The sequence below is a fragment of the Balaenoptera borealis genome (assembly GCF_965194805.1).
Source record: "Balaenoptera borealis genome assembly, chromosome: 16".
In the NCBI taxonomy this organism is placed as follows: domain Eukaryota; kingdom Metazoa; phylum Chordata; class Mammalia; order Artiodactyla; family Balaenopteridae; genus Balaenoptera; species Balaenoptera borealis.
Window position 1 is genome coordinate 15,522,244 of NC_138872.1, and position 19,776 is coordinate 15,542,019.

Consider the following 19,776-nt stretch of genomic DNA (forward strand, 5'->3'; position numbering starts at 1 on the left):
CGCAGTCACTGCCGATTTGGAAAGTCTTCTGTCCCTCAGAGGGCAGCGTACCCGGTTGGAAGGGCGCTGATCTAAATTCACGACCCTGGACAAGTCCTTCCTGTCCGTGGGCCTCAGTTTCCCCAGCTGCCCAGCTGTAAAATGGGGTTAGGCACAGTGATCTCCGGTCACCTGCCTAGCAGGGGATCGGGGATCCGGGTTGCTGGAGGCCAGGGATTCGGGTGGACTGCGCGGCCCGGTCCACGGGGCGGGTCCCTCGGGTTTCCAGCTGGGCCGGCAGGCGTAGCACCCCGGAGGCCCAGCTTTCGCTGGGGAATTCCGGGCGGGGTGCCGGCGACGGGGGCGGGCCGGGGCGGGGCCGGGGCGGGACCGATCACCGCCTATAAGAGGGAACGCGCGCCAGCCCTGGCCACCAGCCTTCGCGCTCTCTCCGGACAGTGGTACGATGGCCCCCGCCCGCCTGCTCGCGCTACTGTGGCCCCTCGTGGGCGCCCTTGCTGTCGCCGCCGAGTCGGTGGGTCCTGGGAGATCCCCGGGGGGGGGGGGCGGACTGGTGCCTCCTTTGTTCCTGGGATCCTGCGATGCGGGGGCAATGGGGAGGGGGATGCGCCGCCCCCAGCTAGACGCAGAGGCCAGGGGCACTTTGTTGGAAACTTGGCTCCAGGGTCCCAGGGAGGCTCCGGGGAGAGGGGGGTGGGTGGCCCCCACGCGCGCCGTGCGCCCCCAGCCTGTTGCGCTTCCCGCCTCCCTCTGGCCTCAGCCCCGCCGCGGGCTCAAGGCTCGGACGTGACTAAGCTGGTGTCACCTCGTTTCCCCTCACCCTCTCGCCCCTTCCCTGGTGATCCTGGGGCAGGCTGGGAGCCCTGACGCCCCTTCTCGCCCTCTAGAATCCGAGATGGCCTGGGAGTGAAGGGGGCTGCCTGTACTAGGAATGGGGAGGGGGTTAGGGTTCTGCAGGGCCTTGTTTCACACACCGGGGCAAGGAGTGAGCCCTGACCTCAGTTCTGGCCGCAGTCCTGCCGCTGGCCTGTGGCTCCGGGCAAGGCCCTGCCCCTTCTGAGTCTCGATTTTCCCATCGGCACAAAGCGTGTGGGAGACCGGGACAGGAGGTGACCAGTGCTTCTTTAGGGTCGCTACAAAGTTGGGACTCTGATTTTTCAAGGGCGGACTAGAGGGGACGGTTTAGGCTCAGCACTTAGCCAGGAGTCAAGCCTCTGCTCTCCGCCAGAAGAGCGTTTAGCGCTGGGGAAACCTAAAGCTCCCACTTTGGGGTGGGGTGAAGGGGGGCTGGGGGAAGAGAAGGTCTCAGTGAGCCCCCAGGAGCCTCCTTCTCACCGCTTACTGGTCCCTGCTGTAGTTTACAAAGCCTGGGGCCAACCAGAAGCTCCATTCGTCCCAGCAGCCAGCTGGGAAGGAGTGAGCCAATCACATCTGGGAAGTTGGGGTGCAGGAATTGCTGAGAGGCAATCTGACCCCCGCCCGCCAAAAAAGCCTGGGCTTTGTGCTTCCTCGGTGCGCTTAAACCTCGGTTTTGGGGAGAGTAAGTCCAGTGGCGTTTAATCATTAATGTCAATTCTTTATGGGGCTCCTATTCCTCTGGGATTACTTAGGGGAGCTCGTTTCTGCCTGGCAGGCTTCATCTGAGGTATGGGTGAGACCCTGAGCTATACCCACCCCCGACCCCAGCCCCGCTTCCTCCCCGCCCCCACGTACAACTGCAGCCCTGAGTGATGACAGCAAACATTTAGTGCTTATGGTACTGTTCTAATAGCTTTCTAACAGCTATTGTAATAGCTCTATCGACTAGTTTAATTTAGCTCTTCTGTTTACTGTTTTAAACTGGTCCTGAGGCTACAGAGGTCGACTAACCTGCCCAAGGTCAGACCGCTGATAAGAGGCTGAGTCAGATGCAAATGAAGCAGACAGGCTTCCAGGTCCCTTTTTTTTCTCTTTCGCATGTATCTTGACGTGTAGTCTGATGCTACTCTGAGGGGCTGCTGTGATGTCTCATCCCTGGGTCACTCTTTAGAATCCATAAAAGATTTGGGGTGGGCCGGCCACAAGGAATTCTGGAGTAGAAGGAAACCGAGGCCCAGAGTGAGGTGATGGCTTCCCCAAACTAAGAAGGGCAACCTTGCCAAAAGGTGAGTGGCTGAGTTAGGACTCGAACCCAAGCCTGCTGCTCCCCGTGCAGTGCTCTAAACTAGGTCCATGAAGGATGTGTTGGCGTCACAGTTGTGGAGGCATCCGAAGGAATGGCATGGCATTGTCCCATCGGCCTGGGTGGTGTGGGGAAAAGGGGAAAGAGCCCGGTGGTTGAGAGGTAACATACCAGTCTTGGTTCAGGGGCTGCCAAGACTGCAGGTGCTTGGGGGGGTGGGGGAGGAGCAGGCAGCTGTGCCTGGGGGCAGTCAGAAGGATGTGGTTTGGGGGAGGGTAGGTGGTGACCCATCAGCTGGAGAAGTGAGCCCTAGGCAGCTGCTTCCTGAGAGAGGTGTCCGTCTCTCTCATCCTGACCTCAGTGCTCCCTTCCTGGCTAATGTTACGAGATCTTCCACCTTGAACTGGGTCACAGGGCTTCCCCCCTTTCCCCCGCACCCTGCTCCCAGCACTTTCCCTCCCAAGGTTGTGGCCGGAAAAATCAGACCTAGTCACAGTTGGATTAGACCACAGAGATGATCTGGTCGACCCTTTTCTTTTTGCAGGTGGAGAAAATTGAGGCCCAGAGAGAAGGGTTTTGGTAATAACAGTTGTCGTTTATGGAGTGCTTTCCATATACCAGGTCTGGTGCATTTTATTCTCATAAAAACCCTAGCATGTGGGGATTATATTATGCCCACTTTACAGATGAGGTAAAATGGTACCATCTTGGGGTAGCAGAAAGCTCCCAGGCCATCAGAATCTCTGTCCTGTAGTCCCCCTCCAATAATGCTATTGGGGCCACTCCCCAGATTTTAGGTTTAAGCCAAAGGCCTGTCCTCCCCGTGGGTAGTGCCCTCCTTTCTGCCCCCTCAGTGCCACAGGTTTTGGGAAGGGAACCCAGGCTGAGCCAGACTCTTCTCTGTTTGGTGGGGCTTGCCGTCCCAAACCAGTTCTTCCTGCCCAGCTGGAAGCATTCCCCTGATCTGCCTTCCTGCCACTCCCTCCCTGGCCTATTAAAGGCAGCCTTGTTTTGGGAGCTGGACCCCCGCCCCGTGGTATTGCTGCCCAGGGGCACAGACGTGGCACCAGGCCCAGTCAGTTCTGGGGAAGTGTCCCCCACGCACCCCGTGTACTTTAGCTAAGAGATGTTTCTGGTCTTCTTGAGAATTCTCTCCTTGATTGCACAGAAGTAGCGGTGGGGACGGAAGCCCAGGGGGTCTAGGACCCTTGAGTGGCCAGAGAGAGCTCTTTGGAATTCTTAGAAGCCCAGAGAGCTACCAAAGGAAAATATTTGGGCCATGCTTTGGAGGGCTCTGTGAGGTTGGGTCCCTTTCTCTCTCTGGGTTGACATCCCCCATCTGTAAAATGGAGTTTGAACTCAATAGAGAGCCCCTTCCAGCTCGGATATTCTATTAATAATTAAGTAACTACTCTTTGAAAGGGTTGTGGAAACCATAAAGACATCTAAGGCATTCCCTCCCTTGAAGAAACTTATGGTTCATGAGGGCATTAACATACCCCATCAAATTCTGAGCCCTTCCTCCTCCACCCCTCTTCCACCCCGACACACCCAGGCCCGGAACTCTGCTCTATTCACTTTCAGTGAAATACCTGGCCGGTCGTTAGTACTCAGGAAATGTTTGTATGAATGAACAAATAAATGTATGCATGTAACTTCATTCTAAAAGGTGCACTGAGGTTATTTATTACTAACATGATTGCCTCCCGGTGATACTGTGAGGTAGGTATTATTATCTCCATTTTTACAGGAAAGTGACACTCAGAGGACTGTAAGGGCTTGCCAAGGTCAGAACCAGGTCTGTCAGGTAACACAAGGTGTCTGATTTGCAGGTCCTCGGAGAACATTCCAGATGAGGAAGTTGGCTGGGTTTGATAGTAGATGCCTTGGGTCCTCCTTCTGAATCGCTGGGTGACCTTGAGCAAACATGCCCTCTGGGTCTCAGTGTCCCCAACTCTGAAATGAGAAGGTTGGACCAAAGCCCTCTAAAGGGTCCTTTCTGGCGGGGGGAGAGGAGCTTTCTTGGCATCCTTGGTTAAGAGCCTACGCAAGAAGCAACACTGGGGAGGCGGGTGGTGGAGACATTCAGATCCTGCCATCCGCAGCTCCTGGAAACAGGGCTTTTCCAAGTACTTGGAGTGCTGAGCTGGCCTGAATGAGGGGGCGGGAAGCCTGGCCTGGCTCTCCCGCCCCAGGTCCCTCTTGGGAGGAATTGGCTCCTAGCTGTCCTCAGCCTCCTAGACTGGTGGGTGTGATTTCCAAGTGATGACCTAAAATTGGGGGAAGGGGCTGGACAGGGCTCTGTGAGTCACTGGAGGAGAGTGGTAGCTGGCCTGCCTGAGTCACCCATTTCCTTTCAACCTCTTGGCTAATAGGATGGCTCTGCAGTGGGCATGTTGGCATGGGCTCCAGAGTTTTATCTTGTCCTTTGGGGGCCTATTAGGGATAGTCAACTAGTGTCCAAGGCCTTGAAGGGACATACAGGAAATACTAGTACTAGGCCCCAGACCTTCCCAGTGCCTTGCCTGTGTGTGGCCTTTGACGGAATAGAGTTCAGCCAGTCCTCAAAACTGACCTCTGCAACTGACTTGTGGTTGCCAAGGGGGAAAGGGGGTGGGGAAGGGATGGAGTGGGAGTTTGGGGTTAGCAGATGCAAACTATTACACATAGAATGGATAAACAACAAGGTCCTACTCTATAGCACAGGGAACTATAGTCAATATCCTCTGATAAACCATAATGGAAAAGAGTGTAAAAAAGATTGTATATATATGTATAACTGAATCACTTTGCTGTACAGCAGAAATTAACACAACATTGTAAATCAACTGTACTTCAATTAAAAAAAAAGATTACTTAGAGCAAAAGAGAAAAAAATAATTGACCTCTGCAGTGCAGGTAGCGCTTTTTCCCCCCTCTCCCTTAAAGCAAAACTGAGGCTGCAATTGGTCTGAGTTTACAGAGCAAAGCTGGTACAGTCCAGATTTGATCCCAGGATTCTGATTTTTCTGACGCTCTCTCTTGCTTCTTGGGATTGGAACATTGATTTGGATTTAGGCAGACCTGACTCCAGAGATGCGAAGCCCCCCTCTTACTAGCTCCATGGCTTGGGACAGGCCACTGGACCGCTCCAAGCCTCTGCTTTCTGGTCTATAAGAAGATGGGGATTGTGGGGAGGCTTGTAGGAGATGACAAGGCCTCAAGTGAAGCTCTTAAGATCCCGCCTGGTAGGCAGGAGGCCTTCTTAGTGAAGGTTCCCAGCTTTGCCCAGGCTGCCTTGATGCCAGGTGGTCCTTTCCTTTTGAGGATCCCACCCTCAGCGGCCCCAGGAGAGCTCTCTCCCCTCCCCCCAACAGCTGCAAGGTGGGAAGGGAGGAGTCTAGGGTAGGGCTGACAGAGCCCAAATCTCCTATTTGTTTGTCTTAGAAGTTTGTTAATTATCGGATGGGTTGATATTTAAACAAGAACCAGTTCCCGGCAGCCCCACCCCTCCTGCGGGGGATCGGTAGGAATCCCCCTGCTGAGCAATTTTCAGCCTGGAGAGAGACAGGGCAGGGGAATCGGACAGCCAGGACACTGCCCAGGCCTCAGGGGTTGGCCTCCCATGCTGGAGGAGCCTTGTGCAGTAGGGGGAGGGCCGGTGTTTCCAGTCCAGAGGCCGAGGGAATTGCAAAAAAAACGCCCTGGGCTCTGGGGGAGGGAGTGTGATGGTGGACAGAAAAGGTACAGTGTTCTGGAATGCCAGTTTTCAGATGTTTTCATCGTGTGATGCCTGGGGAGAGAGGAGAAGGCTTGTGTCAACAGTTGGGGCCTGATTTAACCCTAAGAGTTCAAGCAACCTGACTTGGGCGGGTTTGTTATTAACTCACTGGTGACCTCTGGGCGTGGTCCCCTCTGGCCCTGTCCCCGGGAGGCTGGGTGACTGGAAAATGGGTACGTTTCACAGTCAGAAAAACCTGAGTTCCCATCTCAGCTCTGCTGCTCAGCCAGGGACGCGCAGTTAGTTCATAAGTCATTTGGCCGGTGTGAGCCCCAGCGTCCTCTATAAAACACCTGTGTCACTCCGGGGTCGTCATCAGTGTTTGGCAAACTTGTGAAGTTCTGGTTTAAGTTTAGTTTATTATTAGTGGCTAGACAAGGGTTCTTAACCTGGCCAGAGGTTGGCGTGGGGAGGTTGCTGTCTGTGTGCGCGCTGAGAAACGTAAACCAGCAGTTATGGTTCTTGGGGTTCAGAACTTTTTATCCCTCTCACAGGGCTCCAGGAGTCCCCAAAAAGCTCACTGTGATCTTAACAGCTCTTTCCAGCTTCAGCCTTCTGTGGTCCCCCCTACCCACCCCTGTGACTCCCTAACTCCCACCCCACCCCCAGGCCCTCCTACTCAGCCCCCTCCCCCCTGCTTTACTCTGCATCCCCCCTCCCCCTCCTTCAGGCTTGGAGCTCGGCTGCCCCAGTTTTCTCTGGCACAGTAGCAGAGGCTGCTAGTCAGGTGACACCTGGGGTAATGGAAAGGGGAGGCAGGGAGAGGCTGGTATGTGTGGAAACAGTGACTTGGTGGGGCCCGGCCGGTCGTGGCCAGGCCTGCGGGGACTGGCTGTACTGTCCAACCTCGGGGCATGGGGGCAGTGGTGACCAACGGCTGGGACACTCCTCGCCCTGGGGAAGCCCGGCCAAGAGACGTCTGTGGGACAGACTGACCCGATCTGGAGCTGTGGCTTCCCCGAGTGGCGGGGGAGGCTGGGAAGGGGCAGGAAGCCAGCACCCAGGGCTGATCTAATCGGCCGAGACAAGGCTATATCAACTCTGCTCTAGAGAACACGGGAGGCTTGTTTATACCCCGCCCTCAGATCCAGCAGGGACCTCGGATCCGCTGCCTAGATTACCAGCCCAGCTTCAATGCACCTCTGTCTCTGCGGCCCTGAGGGAACCAGCCCCCTCCCGGCTGTCTCCACCGGTAATCGGTAATCGGAGCAGTCCCCAGCTTTGTTACCGGGCCTCCAGACAGAGGAAGGCTTGTCTCTTTGAGAATCGCCTTTCAGAGGTGGGGAAACCGAGGCCCAGAGAGAGAATCTCCCACCATCATCCGGGGTGTTAGTGACAAGGATGCCGCATCAGCTTCGGCCAGGGGGATGTCCAGAGGCTCCAGAAGCTCCCCCCACCCTTCCCCTTCCAGCCTCTATTACTAGCTGGCACCCCTGGGTCCTGGAGCTGCCCTGGATGGGCAGGGGGGAATTGGTGAAAAGCTGCTGGCAATGCCAGGCCTGGCTTCTCTCCTGAGCGATTGTGTTCCTAGTAACCCGACCTTGGAGTGGGCAGGGCCGACATTCGAACCCCCATCCCCAGACCTGGCTTAACCCTTCCCATACCAGCACACCAGGTCCTGGATTGGTGTGGGGTTTCTTCTGGCCTTCTAGATATTTTTTTCATCCCCAAGGCAGGTCAGGAAATACTCTGGGGATACAGGTCCCCAAGTAGAGTTTCAAGTGTCTCCGGTCACTGCCGTTTGCTCTTTTTGGAAAAATGCAGTTGGTCTCTCCTCTGCCTCTATCTGCTTAGGACATGTGCTCCAAGCTGTGTGACCTTGCGCAGATCTCTGCCCATCTCTGGGCCTTTCTCTCTTCTATCAGGGGGCCTGATTGGTTGTTGAAGAGTCTCTGGTCTCGGAAGCAAAATAAATACAAGTTATAGGGTATGTCCCTGCGCAGTTTGCAAAGCACCTCCCCACCCACCAACCACTTTTCTAGCAATGCAACTGCTTCTACAACTTTTCTCAGGTCTCTCTGACCCTTTGAGCACTAAAATCCCCTTAGCCAGAAGGAAGGCAGATGGGGATTAATAATAGCTGCTACTCATTGAGCACCTGCTGTGTACCAGGCTACGTGCTGGGTCCCTTGCACACCCCAATGCGTTTCACTTAATTCTCATCCTCCAGCAAGGTGCTACTAGCCCTGGTTACAAAAAGAGGAAACAGGCTTTAAGATGTGAAATCAATGCCCAGGCTCGTATAGGTAGGGAGTGATAGGACTGTGGTTTGCTGGTGAAACTGCCTTTACAGGTCACCACTCTGGTGGTGGATCCTTCCATTTCTGCCAACATGTAGAGTCCTGATTGTGGTACCCAGGTTTTGCTCATTCTAGGGGGTATCTGACCCTTCAGAAGGAGGATGGGGGAGGACCATGCCTGTATCAATGGCCGCTTCTGGGGATCTCCTGCCAGGACCACTGTGCTGGGTTCAGCCGTTAGGGCCCAGGGCACTCAGCGTCCCCGCTTCCCCCCAAATTTGGCTTGCCTAATTGACCTTCTGGTCTCACCCCCGAAAGAAGGGTCGAGTGTGTCCCTGACCCCTGGGGGTGGCTTCCTCCCCTGTGGAAGGGCCAGGTGGGGGAAGACTCGCCTCTCTTTTCCTCCCACCAGTTCACAGTTAAGCAAGCTCTGACCCTGAACTTCTCCCCGGTGTCCCAGCCAAGTTTCCGTTCTTTTGTTTAAGGAATATCACTTTTACCTTTGTTTACTCCCTGACCAGGGGAAGGGGTGCCCTGGAGCCCTGGCCTGGAAGTTGTATGCTCTGCGCTGTGGCACTGGGGTGGAGAGGTAAATTGTGGGTGGCAGTGAGAAGTCTGGTTGTGGCTAAGATATGGTCTTGAGAAAGATCTAGGTTTGAATCCCAGCTCTGTCGCTTTCTAGCTGTGTGACTTTACATGAATGACTGAACTGAAGCTCTCTTTCCGACAACATGGGTAGAGCACCTTACAAGGCTGTTGTGCGAATAAAAAGAGCTCATACGGAGAAGAACCCAGCGTGGTGCCCAGCATGTCGTGGATACTAGTGCCTGGCCCCATGATTTTCCTGGGTGACTGAAGCTGTAGGACTTTGCAGTAGGGTTGGTGACTTTTCCTAGCTTCATGCCAATCGCCTAAGGACTGGATGTGGGTTATATCTGGAGTGACAGCTGCTGCCCGTGGATTTGCTGAGACCTTTAGGGGCAGCCCAGACCCTAGAAGTGGGAAAGGAAGACAAGTCCAGCCCAGGAGCCCAGAGACCTAGGTTCTTTTTTTTTTTTTTGAATTTTTGAATTTTTATTTATTTTTTATACAGCAGGTTCTTACTAGTTATCCGTTTTATACATATTAGTGTATATATGTCAATCCCAATCTCCCAATTCATCCCACCACCACCCCCTCCCCGCCACTTCCCCCCTTGGTATCCATACGTTTGTTCTCTACATCTGTGTCTCTATTTCTGCCCTAGGTTCTTTTTTTTCTTTTAGGGACCTAGGTTCTAAGTCCAGTTCTGCTTGGGCGACCTTGGCAAAGGCCCTTATCTTTTAATCTGGGTAATAAAGTGAGATGGTTGGGCCTCAGACACCTTCTGTAGGTAAGCATTAGTCTTTACAGCACAAAATAGCGCCTACCCCTCTTCTTTTTTATGAAGAGTCTGGGGAAGCATCCAGCATCTCTAAACCTCCAGGCAGCAACCCCAGGTGCCCACCAGGGTCTGCTTATTCAGCTGCTGATTTCTGTTGTGTGTCTATGAGTAGGACAAAGATATAGAGAGACCTGAGGGCCCAGAGAGGGTGCCTGTGCGTGCACACACGTGTGAACACACGTTCCCCGGGCAGGGATGGGGTGAGCCAGAAGCAGGGTGGAGCCCCTCTCTGGTCAGGGCTCGGCCTGGCTGCTGGGTGGCCTGGTTCTTCAAAGCCACCTCAGACTGAATGGGCCTTGTCTGAAAAGAGGATGGGGGAAGGGAGGGCTGTTGGCATCCCCCCATCCACACACACACACAAAGGGATACTTGCCCACAATCCCAGGGAGCCTGGTTGAGTCTTGCTGGCCTAGTCTTAGGGATTCTGCCCACTTAGGAATTTCCCTCTTGTCAGGGGTCTTGGGCAGAGAAGGGGCCACTTCTGGAGTTGGAGAGAATTTAATTTCCTGTGTCCTCCATCAGTACGCCTCACAGAGCTCCTCCTAAGCCCTTTAACTTGCTGTAGGAGGGCACCTGGGCTCATCTAATGCAGCCTTTAGGGATCCCTGCCCATTTATTTGTTTGTTTGTTTATGGCGCACCACACGCCACGCAGGTTCCTTTAGGGATCCCTGTCCGCTTATTTATTTATTTATTTATTTATTTATGGCGCACCACGCGGCATGCAGGTTCTTACTTCCCCTACCAGGGATCGAACCCGTGCCCCCTGCAGTGGAAGCTCGGAGTCCTAACCACTGGACTGCCAGGGAATTCCCAATCCCTGTCCTTTTAGAGCCGAGATAGGTATCTGATGGGATCTAATCCTGGCTAATTCTGGCCATTCCTGACCTTAAGAAAAGTCATTTATGCTCTCAAGGAACCTGGTATAAAAATGAAGGGTTAGGGATGACCCGGTGACCCCCAAGATGGCTGAACTGGGAATCAATCTAGTTTTCAGCCTGGGTTTTGCTGCAGACTTGGTCTTCGTTTCCTGATGTGAAACAGAGCTGCTACCAACCAATCAGTGTGCTGATCCCGTGCGTTGTTTTGAAACACTCCTCAGCACTTTCACCCACTAAAAGAAAGGCAGGATTCATAAATAACCAGTCGTGGCTCCTGGGAATGAGAAGGTAGGGGAAGGTCTCAGCCTGAAACAGCACAGTGTTGGGACCCCAGCCCCCATCTTGAGGACTTTGAGCTCTGACTGGTCTCCAAGCCAGATAAGCAAGTGGCCAAAGTACCTTCTTTCCCTCCTGGGCTGGGTTTGACCTCCGCTTGACAGGGCTCCCTCCTAACCGAGGTAGGTAGGCATTCTGTGTACACATGTGTTCATGCACGTGTTTGTCCGTATGTGGCTAAAGGCTCAGGTGACCCATGCCTGGGTTCTGGTCCAGTGTGGGCACTTTCTTGCCTGGGTGATCTTGGGCAAGTGACTAATTTTCTGAGCATCTCCCTGCCCCCTGCCTCTTAATACTTCTGTGAATAAGGGCTATGAGGAGGAGCTCATTCACGCTAAGTGCTTAGTCTGGTAAGCCGCCGGGGTCCTGCTGTTTCTGATTCTGGGCCCCAGGGGAATTTGCAGCAGGCGATGGGGGTAGAGCACAGGGACCCCACCCTAGGTACAGGCAGCTTGCGCAACCACGGAGGAGCCTTCCTCCAGTACTGCCAAACTGAAGCCACAGGCATGGGGCTGTGCGGGGGCTGGAATTCCAGCGCCGGCAACCCCACAGCTCCTGATTCCCGAGTCATGAAGTCATCCCTCACCAGGGCTTAACCCCTTCTGGCTCCCCACCCCCACGTGTACCAAGCGTTCAGCAGAGATTCTCGCCTTGGCGGTGGGAGGGGGTTGCCTGCCCACTGCCTTCCTCCTGACCTGACCCTGCTCCCTTCCGGGAATCCAGCTGCCCTTGACAGGGTGGAAGGGGACCTGATATGATAGTCCGGTTCCGCCCACCTCTCCCCGGAAGCCTGGGCCTCTCCCACAGATGGTAACCTTGTCTTAGGAACGGATGTTCCTTCTCAGGCACCCCCCCTGTGTCACTGGCAAGTCTCCGCTGGGTGAAGGACAGCTTGGGGCAGTCAGAAGCAGAGCCCTGGCCTCTTTCCTCTCTGAGCTATGTAGCTAACTCACTGTGTGACCTTGGGCAAGTCACTGCTGTGTCGGGGCTCATCTTGCAAATTCTGTGAAATGGGAGGACAGGACCTCCCTGGTCTCCAGCTGGTGTTCCCCAGTTCTGAGGAGACCTTCCACCTCCTGCAGTTAGGGGGCTGGGGAAAGGAGAATGTCTTGGGCAGGGGTGTGTACTGAACGTATTCGAAACCCTGACTCTTCTGGGAAATAGTAGGCACTTTAATATTTGAATTCATTAGTGAAAGAATGAACTTTGCCCAGGGCTGCTGTTCTGTGGGCAGAGGAAGGCTTAGCCCAGAAGCTAGGGGGAAGGGTGGTGCACATCCCAAATACTTCCAGACTCTCTTGAAGGAGCTTTGTTTTCCACTCAGCTGAACTTGAGGGGATGGGAGCAGGGTAGCTGATATTCTGTAGGATCTGGGGAAAGTTCTTCGCCTTCCTGGATCTTTCATACTTTCCTTTTTGAAAGCTTCCCGGTGGGGATGGACCTAAGATTCTGCTGTGAACAGCTAGGGCCCCAATAGGTGGCAGCTGAGTGATACATATGGGTCCTGGAGTGGATGGTCCGTGAGCGCAGCGGCAGGGTTTACTTAGCACACCGCAGAATGACTCTGTGGGAGATGTTTGGAAGGCTAAACACACGAGTGTGCTCATGTACTCTTGAGTCTCTAGCTCCGGGCAGAGCCCTGACCCGAAGCTGTCCGGGGGTGTGGGTGAGCCAGCCCTGCCTGTCCCAGCCCAGTCCGACTCAGCTGGGAAAGTTGTCCTGGACAGGGCGAGAGCAGCACCAGTGGCCCTCTCCCTGCCGTGGGTGAATCAGCTGTGATAGCCGCATAGCACCCTGGAGTGCGGATGGGGAACACTGGCTCTGAAGGCAGGCAGCCCTATGTGGAGTCCTCACTTCTCCATCTGCTACTCCAGTCACCAAGAGAAAATGATCTAATGTCTTTGATACCCAGCTTCCTCAGTTATAAAATGGAGTTAAAGACTGGCCTTTAGAGTTATTAAGAACAGAGCCTGGCATATAGCAAGTGCTCAGTACAGGGCACCTCAGATATTTATATTCTGATTATGACCATCTTTATTATTTTTATTAGCCCAGAATGGGAATGGGATTTGTCTAAGGTCACACAGCAAGTTAGGGGCCAGGAGGGGGCCAGGACCCAGGTCTCCAGGCTCTGGCCTGATCCTCTTCCAGCACCCCAGCTCACCTTCCTGAACGCCCACTTCACTGCCTCTCCGGGGTTCAGGGGCTGCTAGAGAGCACTGGGGGGCGACTGGCTGATGTGTCTCCTGTTTTCCCCCTAGATCCGAGAAACTGAGGTCATCGACCCTCGAGACCTCCTAGAAGGCCGACACTTTTCCGGAGACTTACCGGACGACGAGGATGTTGGGGTACCTGAGCAGGAGCCCCATGACTTTGAGCTGTCTGGCTCTGGAGATCTGGGTACGGAGGGTGTGGTGGGCAGGCCGGGGCCCAGGGCTGGAGGGACCCCATCCTCTTCCTCCCACAAGGGTGACCCCTCCTTGAAGCTTGGATTTTCCTATCGTGCCCCTCCCCCTAAAAAGGGGGGAAACAAAAGTTGCCGGATCAACCCATCCCTGAGACCCTCTCTGGGCAAATTGTTTGTTGCTTTGAGTTCAATTTTAGTTCTAAGTTTTCTTTGCGCCAGCCCGAACCTGTCCACCTTCGGACAGGGTTGGGTGGGGTGGGCGTGGGGAGGAGGACTGTTGAGTGTTTTTCTTCCTTTGAAAAGGAAAGGGAGCAGCTCAGAAGCCTGGGGGCAAGGTGACGAGAGGTGTGGGTGGGAACCGAGAACAAACCCCCTGCTTCAGAGGGGGTGGGAGTAGTGAAGGGGCCCAGGCTGCTTGGGGCCGGACCCAGGGGCCGCTATCTCTCCTGGTCTTCTGTGACTTCCTGGCTCTGGCTGCCGGGCTAGACAGAACTGCAAGAAGCATCCCTCCTATGTGTGAGGTGCTGTAATAATTTGAAGTTTGAGCTTTGGAGACACGTAGTCCCGAGTTCAAACTGCCATTCGGTGACCTCTAAGCCTTGGTTTCCTCATCTGTAAGATGGGAGTAGAAATGACAGTGCATTGCTGTCTGCGTTGTGGGGTTGGGACTGAGTGAAAGCCCTCGGCATTTACCACACACTCAGGAAATACATGGATATTGCAATTTCTAATATTTACTGTTGCAATCTAGATTCTTCTCAAATGAATCCCCTGGAGATCTTGTTAAAATACAGATTTTGATTTAGTGGACCCTGAAATCCTGCATTTCTAACCAGCTACCGGGTGATGCTGTTGGTCCTGGGATCTATGTGGAGCAAGAGTCTGGAGCTGACAAAAAAATCTGCCCAGCTACCAGCTCAACATTCCTGTGAAAGAGCCAGGGAGGCAGGTCTCAGGAGCCCCATTTTACAGATGAGATGACTGCGGCTGGGGTGGGAATGATCACTTGCTGGACACTGAACATTTTGGGGGGCTTATTGTGAATTCGAACTCCCACCAGCCCTGGGTCATTGACCTGAGGGTAACCAACCTCACACTCACACGGCCTTTCTGTCCTTACAGATGACTCGGAGGACACCCCGATCTTCCCGGAAGTGATCCATCCCTTGGTAAGCAGCTACACACTTTTGCTTTTCCTGCTCTTAGTACCACTTGAGGGGAGCAGACAGAGTAAGTGGGGGTCTGACCTCACTCTGCAAGAAGGCTGCTATCTGTGGCCCTGGACTCTTGGGACAGGCACAACTGTGGGTCATGGGCAGGCCATCCTCTCCGCAGGGGTAATCACTAAGTGATAAACACTTAGATGTGTTTCCAGCCTCTTTTTTGGTGTGCGTTTCTAGGTATTTCCCAACATTAATATCGAATTATACATACAGTTCTACGTACTTCGTTTTTCACTTAAAGTGATCACGAGTATTTCCCCACGTAATTAAATGTTTTTCCTATTCATTTTTATGGCCTGCATAATCAGAGTTCACCCAGTTTCCCTTAGTGATGGAAAAGAGGTGTATGATTTTTTGATATCCTTCGTTGACAACACTACAGCAAGCCTCTTTTACACAAATCTCTGATTAGCCCCTTAGGACAGAGTCCCAGAGGCAAAATTGCTGCCTTAATGGAGAAGCTATTTCTGCAGTTTTGCCAAACCACCCTCCAGAATAGAATAGTAATATTCTATTACTCTAGAATATTCTAGAACACCTGCTTCCCTGTGCCCTTGGTCACATTATTCATTCCCCTTTTGGAATAGATTTACTAGAAAAGTTGACAGCATAATTGTTGAGAGGTTGTTGCTGATTTCTAGGACCACGTGGTTTGGCCAGCGAGATGCAGAAGCAGATTCCTCACCTGGCTGAATGTCCCTGTCCCCTGCCCTGGGTCCCTCCCCAAACCACACTGAGTGTTGGTCTCTTTTCCTTCCCTCTATCCAGGTGCCTCTAGATAACCACATCCCTGAGAAGACAGGGCTTGGGAGCTGGGTCCCCACCGAACCCAAGGAACTGGAGGAGAATGAGGTCATCCCCAAGAGGATGTCACCCTTTGATGGGGACGAGGATGTATCCAACAAGGTGTCCATGTCCAGCACAGCCCAGGGCAGCAACATCTTTGAGAGGACAGAGGTTCTGGCAGGTAAGGTCCCATGTGTCCCACAAGATACCCCAAAGAGGGGGGAGGGCTTCAGGTGGGGGCGGAATAGAGCTGCAGGCAAGGATGCGTCTAGCCTATTAGGCAACTTGGTACCCCTTCCTCAGAACCCCTGGGTGCCCTGGGGCCTTGAAGGATGACACTTCCCCTCTGACTCTGTGTGCAGCCTGTGGAGTGAGGGCTGCTGTCGAAACTAGAGGGGCCCTTAGAGACCTTTTAGTCTTTGTAAGTTTCAAACTATTTGGTGGAAGTTCAGAGGTAAAGCCTGCCCCATCTTTCTTCACCCACAGAGTTTCACTTTTAGCTGGTGGATGTGGGATAAGCATAAGATTCTGGCTTTTACCAACTAAGCATTCTACTGCTTTTAAAGAAAAACGTAAAAACCACTGATCTAGTCCAAACAACTGTTTCTCATACATAGAGAGACTCAGACCCAGAGAAAGCAAACCGCTGGCTTTGGGTCACATAGCAAGAGAGAACCGGGTCATCTCTTAATACTTCCAGTGGAGAATTACACAAGTGTGAGATCTTCACTTGAAAAGTTATATTGTTGAGCTAGCTGAGGTGGGACCCTCCATTCCAGTAGCTTTTAAACAGCACCTGGGAGTTTATCAAGTGCTTGTCATGTGCCATGTGATTCATGCACCTGCCTCATTGAGTCCTCGTATCCGACGTATGGTTATCCAGATAACGGATATAACATATCCATATAATCCATATAACAACCATATCCGACAGGTATGGTTTTCTATACTCTTACAGATAAGGAAACTGAAGCCTAGTCACTTGTCCAAAGGCACGAGACCAGACGGTGGTAGACCTGGCATTGGAACCTAGGACCACAGGCACTTCTGAGACTGTCCTTGAGCCTTGACCTTGTGGGGAATCCCAGCACAGACCAAGGGTCTAACAGAGGAGTCATCAGAGGGAAAGGCGATAGAAACGGGAAGGGGGTTGATACCTGATAGTCCACGTCCTTTTTCTGGTATTTCCTGGGGGTACTTTGCTGCTGCTTTTTCATCATTTTAGTCAAGAAAGAGCCTGATTTGGTTCTCTGCCACTCTGTCCCCATTCTGTGCATGGATTTGGAGTGTGTGCAGGGGCAGAAAACTAATCTTCTTAGGTTAAGACTGAATTAGGGGACTCAATCTGCTACAGAAAGGATTCTGGGAGATATCCCTGCCCGCTCAACAAACAGGAGTGAGCCCTCCGGGAAGCCTGGTGTCATACAGAGAACATAACGTTCCCCTGAAAAGCCCACATCTGCCTGACACTAACCAGGTGCCCTCGGCCAATGCTCCTCTCTGAGCCAAACTGTGTCATTTATTAAGCACCTACTGTTGTGCCAGAATGATTCGGGGTGCTAGGGACACAGATATAAACCATGAAGGTTCATCATTAATGAGTATTGAGCATATGCTATGCACTGTTCTGAGCTCTCTAAGTGGATTAATTTATTTAATCCTGGGGACAAACCTATGAGGAAGGTACTATTGTGTCCGTTTTGCAATGAGAGAGATGAAGGAATTTTATTATTTAGATCCTGCAGCCAGTTAAGTGGCAGAGATGGGAATGGAACGTAGACCCTAAGCACTGAGTTCGCACGTAGGGACATAAACCACATGTATAATTTTTTTTTGGCCGCACCGCGCGGCATGTGGGATCTTAGTTCCCGTACCAGGGATCAAACCCGTGCCCGCTGCAGTGGAAACGCGAAGTCTTAACCATTGGACCGCCAGGGAAGTCCCAAACCACATATATAATTATCTATAACGTAGGAGTGTGGACACATTCGCATGTGGTAACTGTGTATGGTAGCGTATACCTGTGTGTGTACAGAATGTATATACCAGTCTATAGAAATGTAGACCTGCACAGGGATGCATGCACACGGGGTCAGCTAGAGAGCTCGCTGTGCTAAGGACCGTGGGGTAAGTAGGTTTAAGGGGGATTTCCACAGCCTGCAGTTTCTCTTCTTCCTGGCTCAGGGCTGAGCTGGGAGTTGGCCTGGTGTTGAGAAAGAACCTGGCTTTGGACTCAAGCAGATGTGGGTTGGAATGGTGCCTTTGTCACTCTGGTTCTATGGTTTTTTCGGTGACTTACAGTGACCCCCTTCTCATTAATGAGGTTGTGAGAATCAAATTCAGTAAGGCATCAGCAGAGCACACCCAGGGGAGTGATGACGAGGATGTCTAGTGTAGGAGAACCGATCAGGCGGAAGCGGCCAGTGTACCCGAGGTCGCGACGGGCAACCAGCTCTCACCTCACCGCTCCCCTCTCTCCTCTCCAGCTCTGATTGTGGGCGGTGGCGTGGGCATCCTCTTTGCCATTTTCCTGGTCCTGCTGCTGGTGTACCGCATGAAGAAGAAGGATGAGGGCAGCTACGACCTGGGCAAGAAACCTATCTACAAAAAAGCCCCCACCAACGAGTTCTACGCCTGAAGCTTCCTCCCGAGCACCTGCTTGGACTTTACGGGGGAGGGCCGCTGAAGGATTTTGAAGGGTGGACATTAGGGGAGGGGGAGGGCAACCCAGTCCTGATCTATCAGCATCTCCAGCTCCGATTAGGGTTTCAGTGTCAGAAGAGACATCATCTGCTACTGTTCCTGCCTGCCTCTTCTTGATTCTCTGGGCCTCCATTGTCCCAGCAGAAAAACAGGGTTAAACTTGGCCTTTCTCAAGGCCAAGTCTGGGATTGGATCGTTTCTTCATCTTCCGGTTTAGAATCGAGGCCCAGCTGAGAGCCTGTACTGAACAGGCCTCATCCAGAGCCTTTCTAAGCTATTGTGTGAATCCTGCTGGAGGTCGGCCCCCACCCCCGGCCTTCTTCCCTCCCTCCCTTCCTTCCACAACCTGACCCCTCTGCCAGGAGCTGGGAGAAGGAACCAGAACCATCTATCTGCACCTGGAGATGTGTCCCTCAAAGGGCACCTGCAACCACACTATGGGAGTCTGTGGTACACCCTGGGCCATTCTAGGCTCTTCCAAGCGACTTTTGGAAATCAACCTTTTTTATTTGGGGAGGGTGGGGAAAAGAGCTGAAAGTTCATTGTGAAATGGACTTGTAGAATATTCATAAGTCTATTTTTAGTGGGATTTTTTTTTTAATGGTTCATTCCTTTGTACAGAGCCTCTCTCTACCTGGGCAAGAGTACATAGAAACCGAGGCATTCTCCTCCCTCTTGCACCTTTCCACAGTACCTGCTAAGTTTGTATTTAATGTTTTTTTTTGTTTTTGTTACTCGAAAATGAGAGAAGAGTCGGAGATATAATTTTTATTAATTTTTTTTTTTTTTTTTTTTTTACTATTTATAGCTTCAGACAGGGCCTCTCCTTTCCTCTTGCCTCTCTTTTTCTTTAAATCCCCTCCCCATGTTTTTTGTTTTTTTAATTCTTCATACTTCCCTGCTCATGACCTTGGCCCTTTCTAAAGCTGCTTCCTCTAAGAAGCTTTTGCTGAAATATAGTTTTCTAGCAGATCCCAAAACATAACTTAGGGGATGGTGGGATATTTGTGTCTCTTTTTCATGTAATATATTATTCTTCTTCCTTGGTTCTAGCAAAATAGATAAATATATTTTTTCAGGAAATAGCGTGATATGATATTCCCATGTGAAGTTGGCTGGGTGGTTGAGTGCGTGAATTTTTGTGTGGCTGAGTGGATTTTTGCCTCTTTCTCTGGTCCTGTTCCTCGGTGCCTTCTCCTGATTGGGCTGGAAACCTTCTCTCTAGCTTTTGCTTTGAGCCTAGCTAGGGTTCCTTCATTTGCTGTCTCCTAATTTAAGAGAAAATTGGAGAGCAGTGCTATCCAATATGGCAGCCACTAACCACATAGAAATCAATTAAAACTGCACGAAGTTAAACGTTCGTTCCTCAGTTATAGTAACCACATTTCAAGTGCTCAGCAGCCACATGTGGCTGGTGGCTGGTGTACCAAACATGTAGGCAGAGCCCACTGGCATCTGTTGGACAGCACAGCTTGAGAACTAAACTGGTTTAACAAGTCACAGCCCCAGTTTTGCTGGGATGACCTTTGTCTCCCTAGGCAAAGGGGGATGGGGGAGGGCTGATCAGGCTCTGGCTCTGGGCCCTGTTATCTGTGACCCTTCCTCTCCAGAGAGGAGAGGCCTAGTGGCTTAGCCAGGGCAGGCCACCTCTCCTGACCCCATTGGCTGGGGTTGGGGGGGGGGGGGATTACCCTTGCTTCCCTCGCCTTTAATCACCATAACCCCAGGGTCCCAGCTGGCTGGGTCCTCTTCCTCCCCTGGTGTCCTTTTCCTCTGGCCATGTTGGGAGTGAGCACCTCACACTGTTGTCTGTTACTGAGTTTTTGATAAAAAGATAATAAAACCTCGTACTTTCTA

The 19,776-nt window shown here is 52.4% G+C and overlaps 1 protein-coding gene across 1 annotated transcript; it reads left to right on the forward strand.

The window, feature by feature from the left end:
- The first annotated feature begins 411 nt into the window (after positions 1 to 411).
- On the forward strand, positions 412 to 19,776 carry SDC4 (syndecan 4). The gene is made up of 5 exons (XM_082361832.1): positions 412 to 514; positions 13,062 to 13,200; positions 14,330 to 14,376; positions 15,199 to 15,397; positions 17,703 to 19,776. The coding sequence occupies exons 1-5, from the start codon at positions 446 to 448 to the stop codon at positions 17,852 to 17,854; spliced, it is 606 nt and encodes a 201-aa protein (XP_082217958.1). The 5' UTR covers positions 412 to 445; the 3' UTR covers positions 17,855 to 19,776.

What these genes read in the sequence shown, in the direction of transcription:
- SDC4 (XM_082361832.1), top strand. Translation starts at nt 446, where the DNA reads ATGGCCCCCGCCCGCCTGCTCGCGCTACTGTGGCCCCTCGTGGGCGCC. An exon ending in TTGCTGTCGCCGCCGAGTCG is followed by an intron (nt 515 to 13,061) that starts GTGGGTCCTGGG and finishes TTTTCCCCCTAG; the next exon opens with ATCCGAGAAACTGAGGTCAT. An exon ending in GAGGACAGAGGTTCTGGCAG is followed by an intron (nt 15,398 to 17,702) that starts GTAAGGTCCCAT and finishes TCTCCTCTCCAG; the next exon opens with CTCTGATTGTGGGCGGTGGC.